The sequence below is a fragment of the Chenopodium album genome, chromosome 8 (genome assembly GCF_948465745.1).
Source record: "Chenopodium album chromosome 8, dcCheAlbu1.1, whole genome shotgun sequence".
In the NCBI taxonomy this organism is placed as follows: Eukaryota; Viridiplantae; Streptophyta; class Magnoliopsida; order Caryophyllales; family Amaranthaceae; genus Chenopodium; species Chenopodium album.
Genome location: NC_137841.1, coordinates 20358084 through 20364387, shown reverse-complemented (window position 1 = coordinate 20364387; position 6304 = coordinate 20358084). Strand labels below are relative to the sequence as shown.

General features: G+C 33.0%; 1 protein-coding gene across 1 annotated transcript; it reads left to right on the top strand.

The window, feature by feature from the left end:
- The first annotated feature begins 2710 nt into the window (after window positions 1–2710).
- On the top strand, window positions 2711–6015 carry LOC145555886 (uncharacterized). The gene is made up of 5 exons (XM_081617601.1): window positions 2711–2920; window positions 3005–3061; window positions 5171–5246; window positions 5549–5644; window positions 5728–6015. Exons 1-5 carry the CDS (start codon window positions 2805–2807, stop codon window positions 5821–5823), a joined length of 441 nt encoding a protein of 146 aa, XP_081473727.1. The 5' UTR covers window positions 2711–2804; the 3' UTR covers window positions 5824–6015.
- Window positions 6016–6304: the final 289 nt, after the last annotated feature.

Here is a 6304-nt window from a genome sequence, read left to right as displayed (position 1 = left end):
TCCATGATGAGCTTTACTGATCTTCACATATCGTTCTGGGGATATGCATTAGAAGCAGCTGCAAGAATACTAAACAGAAGCCCGTCCAAAGCAGTTGAAAAGACTCCATATGAGATATGGAATAGAAGAGCTCCAAAGTTGTCTTTTCTCAAGATTTGGGGATGTGAAACCTATGTAAAACGTTTACAAGGTGATAAACTACACCCTAAATCAGACATATGTTTCTTTGTGGGTTATCCAAAAGAAACAAAGGGGTATTACTTCTAGAATTGCGAAGATAATAAAGTGTTGTTGCTCGCGATGGTGTCTTTCTAGAAAAGGAATTCCTCTCTAGAAAGCCAAGTGGGAGTAAAGTGGTTCTCGAAGAAATTTGAGACGAGCAACAAATGGATGTGGATAACACCACATCAGAGGCGAGGGTGCATGAGTCGATTAATCATGCGTCGGAGCAAGCTAATTCGACTAGCGAGACTCCTTTCGTCCCACTTGAATCTAATTCATGCGAAAATCTTCAAGGAGTTGGAGAGAATATTTCTATTGTTGCTCCTACCCCACGTAGGTCTGCTAGAATCAGAAACAAACAGTTTGTTGAGGTTCTGATAACTGAGGATTCTGAAATCTTCTTATTGGAGAATGAGAAACCTACAACCTACAGGCAAGCTTTGGCGAGCCCCAACTCAGATAAATGGCTTGAGGCCATGAAGTCCGAAATGGAATCGATGTCTGAAAATGAAGTGTGGACCCTAGCTGACTTGCCTAATGGGGTAAAACCTATTTGTTGCAAATGGGTTTACAAGATTAAAACAGACAAGGATGGAAATGCCTACATCTATAAAGCAAGACTGGTTGCAAAAGGGTACAGACAGATTCATGGTATTGACTATGATGAAACCTTTTCCCTAGTAGCTATGCTTAAGTCCATTCGGATCCTTCTAGCGATTGCTGCATTTTTCGATTACGAAATTTGGCAGATGGATGTCAAAACCGCCTTCTTGAATGGGTTCTTGACGGAGGAAGTTTATATGATACAACCTGAGGGTTTTGAAGATCCAGAAAATCCTAGAAAGGTATGCAAACTTCAGAAATCCATTTATGGATTGAAGCAAGCATCCAGGAGTTGGAATCTTTGCTTTGATAAAGCAATCAAACAGTTTGATTTTGTCAAAAGTGAAGAGGAACCTTGTGTATACAAGAAGTCTAGTAGGAGCAGCATTGTTTTCTTAGTCTTGTATGTAGATGACATACTACTCATGGGGAATGCCATACCAATGATTGAGTCAGTTAAGGAATGGTTGAAGAGTTGTTTTTCCATGAAGGAATTAGGTGAGGCTGAATACATATTGGGGTTCAAGATCCATCGAGACAGATCTCGAAGGATGATTGGATTAAGTCAAGAGACTTATATTGATAAGGTTATTGATAGGTATTCCATGAAAGACTCTAAGAGAGGATTTCTCCCCATGTCTCATGGCATTACGCTCAGTAAATCTCAATGCCCTAGCACGCCAGAAGAGATGAGACGTATTGTTGATTGTAGGCGTCGCACGAAGTGCGCCTTCGTTAAAGCATGTGGTGAATATGCTTGACACTCTTAGGAAGTGGGAATTGACATATACGATTAGGGACAAGGAAAGTAGGGAGCCGCCAACAAGTTTTTAAGGAACTTGTAAACCGTTCACGGATCATAAAAGGCAACCACGAATAAAGGGACAACGATAGGCAACAACGATTGACCCGTGAAGGTTACACCCCATTCATAATCCATGAGATTACTAACTCCATATGGTTCGGAATCACGAAAGGAGGATCGGGGATGATGGTACGAAGTGAGTCATGGAGTCACATTCGCCCGTATCGGCCTCTACTCGATTCTTATTGTGAAAAGTGATTCCTGCGATCTCAAAGGCATACAAACAAAGATTCAATTTGCTCCAAACTATTATTATGCTAAATTGGTTGAATATTAATGCAACACATAATTCTATAAAATTTGTGATCACTTGAATTAACAACAAGATTAAAAAGGAACCTAAACCGGTTGTCCAAATTATCTTATTATGCGTGATTTTCAATTACATATTCCCTTTAAACATGCAATATGGTGATCATAAATATAATAAAATAAACATTAACATTAGAAGCAATTTAACAATAATTCCAACAATATAAAATAGTTAGAAAAATAATAGAAATAAAAGGAACATAATTCTTACTTTGAATCTGTTTGCTTGCAACTACAAAATAATAAACGAGTTAGTAACTTCAAGGAAATAATAATAAAACAATAATTAAATTAAATTAAATTAAATTAAATTAAATAGAATTGATTTGGGGCCAAACACTACTACAATTGTTGCAAAATCCAACGTTCTTAACAACAACGTGTCAACAAGGAACCGTTATATTAAGTAGCTTTAAAAATATACTATAATGTATGACAACTCTCCTTCTTGAACCATTGTTATAAGTTGATATCATTAACAACGAATTATGAATCAGACAACATTTTATATTTAATTGGTGTTAAAGGAATACAATTTTAATAACGGGCCTTTGGTAAACGTTGTTGAAGGGCCTTAGTATCTTCTACTGTAGTAAAATTCCAATAAACTTTTTTTGCTTAAAAAATAATAATAAAAAAATAAAATAAAATAAAACCAATAAACCCCCGAAATTTATCCCCAAAAAAGCATCAGCTTCTAGTCCCTCTATGACTCTATCCCACTCTCCCACAAAACCCACTCACAATAGAATTTGGCGGGCTGTGAAACTCTACTTCTCCGCTTCCACTCTCCATAAACGTGATGGAACTGCTACTATTCCACTCTCATTGTTTCTGCAATGGTCATATATATAAGGGAAAAAAAAAATCAAATCTCACTTTTCTCTTTCCTCGTTCTGGTTTGCAAGACATCTTTCGGTACGGTATTCTATCAATTCATCTTGATTTCTTAGGGTTCGTTGCTTGAATTAAACTGATTTGAGTCTAATTTGATGTAATTAGGGAGGCTGAGGTTACGATTTGTAGAGTACATATCAGACAACTTATTTGCGGACTTCGGTAAGTAATTCATCTACTCCGTATTACTAATTTTTAGCTTTTTTGATGTTTAATTTGTTTAATTTAAATTGCATGTGGCTTCATTGGCAAGAATCTAGGTAAATTGTTTCATGAAATTAGATGTATGGTTGAAATTAGATGTATGGTGAATCAATTTTGGTCGGTTTACCATGATTAAGAGGACATGTATACATTATAGCTAACACACAATTAATTTAATTTATATTATCTTTTGTATGTAGCTAATTCAAATTTGTTTCTTTCCCCATATTGATATTCTGTTTGTTGGATTGGTATGTTGGTTTCTTTCCAATTATAAAAAGAAAATACAATTCCATATTGATTTATTGGGATGATGTTGGCAACGGGTGGGATTTAGTGAATTTTTTTTATTGGAGCTTGTATTATTTTACTTGGCTATGAATAATTACACAATTTCATGTGCATTTAGAATGATATATATTTCTTATTTAGAGTAATAATTGCTTCTGGTTGGTAAACATAGTTTAACAACTACAATGTAAGGTTATATTATACTTCATCCGTTTCTATTTAGTTGACGCGTTTGATTTAGGCACACATATTAAGGAGAGGAGAGAGAGTGATAGAGAATGAAAAAGCAAGTGGGGTAGCTTGTAAATGCAAGGTAAAAAATTTACCTAAAAAGGAAACGTGTCAACTAAAAAGAAACTTCCTAAAAAGGAATACATGTCAACTAAAAAAAAACGGAGGTAGTAGTTTATTTTGCTTCTGAATGAGGTAAAAGTACTTAACATCCATAATTAGACTTGTAGGTCTAATACACTATAACACTAGAACTTCGTATGTATTACATATCAACAAGAAAGACCCATTTATAAAATAGTGCTATCATGCTTATGGAAATGCAAAAAAGTACTCTTCCAAACCTCTAGCTATCTCAAGATGACCAACCTCTTTAATAGATTTAATCACTATGCCAATAAATTGAGTTTCACTCACATATTTTTTTTTGTAAGAAACACAAAACTAATAAAGGGATTCAAATTACTCCATCAAATTTACGCCCACTCTCGAATATATATTATGCAGTATTACTTTGTTCATATAATCTATATAATTCATTTGTAAGATAAATTAAAAGACTACAAAAAAAAAAAAAAGAAGCTCATTTATCATTTCCTTTTGTATCATTCAAAAGAGGTAATTGGGTTTCTTTTGAAAATCAAGCTTAGACTTAAATTATTGGAAAGTTGCATTTTAGGGTGGGGCTCCAAAGCAAAAGTCTGTTGTTACTTCAGAAATAATAATAAAAAAACTCTTGAAATTCAATTACTTATTTTATACCCTACTCTAATTGGATATGAAAACATGGATCATGCTCCATATATAATTCATCTTATATATCAGCCTTAGTACTTTCACTCCTCTCATTCTTGCTTAAAAGCTTAACCTCTGTAAGTATCTCTTTCAAACACAACTATATGAACATCAATATTTTTTTTTATAATTTTTTTAGGCAAAATAATCATTTCAATACAAAGATGCTAAAGTCACGAAGCCTTTAAATTTAATAGCCAAAAAATAAATGATGAAAGATATTAGGAATAGATATATTTTAGTTGGTTGTCATGTAAAAGCAACGGGGAAGAGCAAATTTGGGTTTTTATATCCGTCCTCAATATCTTTAGTGGTGCAAAGTAGACATGAAGAAAAGATTCAGGAGAACCGTGTAGAACGAGCACGTTATATTGTTAATGCACTTTAGGGGATTACAAGGAAAGAAAAAGTTTATATGGCACCATACAATGCTGGGTTTGTGCAATCTTATATATATTGCATGTCCATTTTTAAATTAATGCATATATTGGTTACTATATATGACTTACAATCATGAAATCAATGTGTAGGCGCCATTGGATATTATGTGTGATTGATCCGGAAGCTGATGTTGTATATTATTTGGACCCCTTACGAAAGGAAAATTTTCCTATTGGAGATGATTTACGTAGCGTTGTAGAGACGTAAGCTTGATTATTAAAATACTATTAAGATTTTTTTTATCCATACATTTGACAATATTCATATTTTACTTTTCTTAAGTTTGAAAAATATTTAACCATTTGATAGGGCATTACTTATATATCAAAATCAAGTTGTAGGAAGTAAGAAGGTGAAGAAAAGTACAACTTGGTCCAAAATTCAGGTACTTATTTGCATATCACTTTCATGTCGATAAACTTGTAATATCTAGCTTTTAGATTGCATTTTTTTTGTGTTTGTTTAAGATTATGTGATATCTATAACAAAAAATTTAATAAAAAAAAAAAAGGAAACAAATGATGAATCTAAATTTTATTTAGAAAAGATAGACATTAGTGCCTAAGTGTCTTACTCCGTAGGATACTAATTAATCTAACCCAAATTTCTTATAGCTTGTCTTTTATAAGTAAGTTGGAATCATTGTTATGTATTTCCGCTCTATTTATTTTACTTATTTTTATGCAGTGTCCTCGTCAGACTAATGGTGTAGATTGTGGTTACTATGTCCTAAGGTTCATGCGAGATATCATTGCACATAACCAACCACAAATTCCGGAAATGGTAAATTTATTGTAATGTTTTGTTTGTATTAAAAATTAACTATTGCTTTGATTATTGATTAGAATTTTTTTCAATATGTGCAGTACTTTTCAGATTGTTTATGGCCCAACTATAGCACAGAGCAAATTGATGAAGTGCAAACTGAGTTGGCACGCCACATTCTCTACTTTGCTAGTTGATTTAGGAAGTTAAAACTAATTGGTGGACAAATCATTATGTTTAGATTTCTTATTAGTTTAATGTTTCTCAAATTGTTAAAGTTAATATTATGAATGCTTCGTATTTTTTTTTTCTATTACAATGGACACCGTGAAACTTATTAGTTTTTATTTTATATATATACAATCCATTTGGTTGTGTAAATTTAGCTGTGTTTGTATAGATAGTCAAATAATTAAGTTCTTAGTTAATTAACAACAACGATTCAAGATCTTTACTTTAACAACAAACAAACTATTCACATCAACAACGGTTAGAATATCAATATTGACAGTGGTTAAATGGGTAGTCTAATGTTGTTAACACCATACATTTAACAACGGTTAGAGTAATCGTTGTTACATAATACCACCCTCTACAACAACGATTTCATCTACAACGGTTGTTGACCGTTATCTATTGCTATTTTGAACCGTTGTTAATTAGCAATATTGTGGTAGT

What these genes read in the sequence shown, in the direction of transcription:
- LOC145555886 (XM_081617601.1), top strand. Translation starts at nt 2,805, where the DNA reads ATGGAACTGCTACTATTCCACTCTCATTGTTTCTGCAATGGTCATATA. An exon ending in GGTTTGCAAGACATCTTTCG is followed by an intron (nt 2,921 to 3,004) that starts GTACGGTATTCT and finishes TGATGTAATTAG; the next exon opens with GGAGGCTGAGGTTACGATTT. An exon ending in CAACTTGGTCCAAAATTCAG is followed by an intron (nt 5,247 to 5,548) that starts GTACTTATTTGC and finishes ATTTTTATGCAG; the next exon opens with TGTCCTCGTCAGACTAATGG.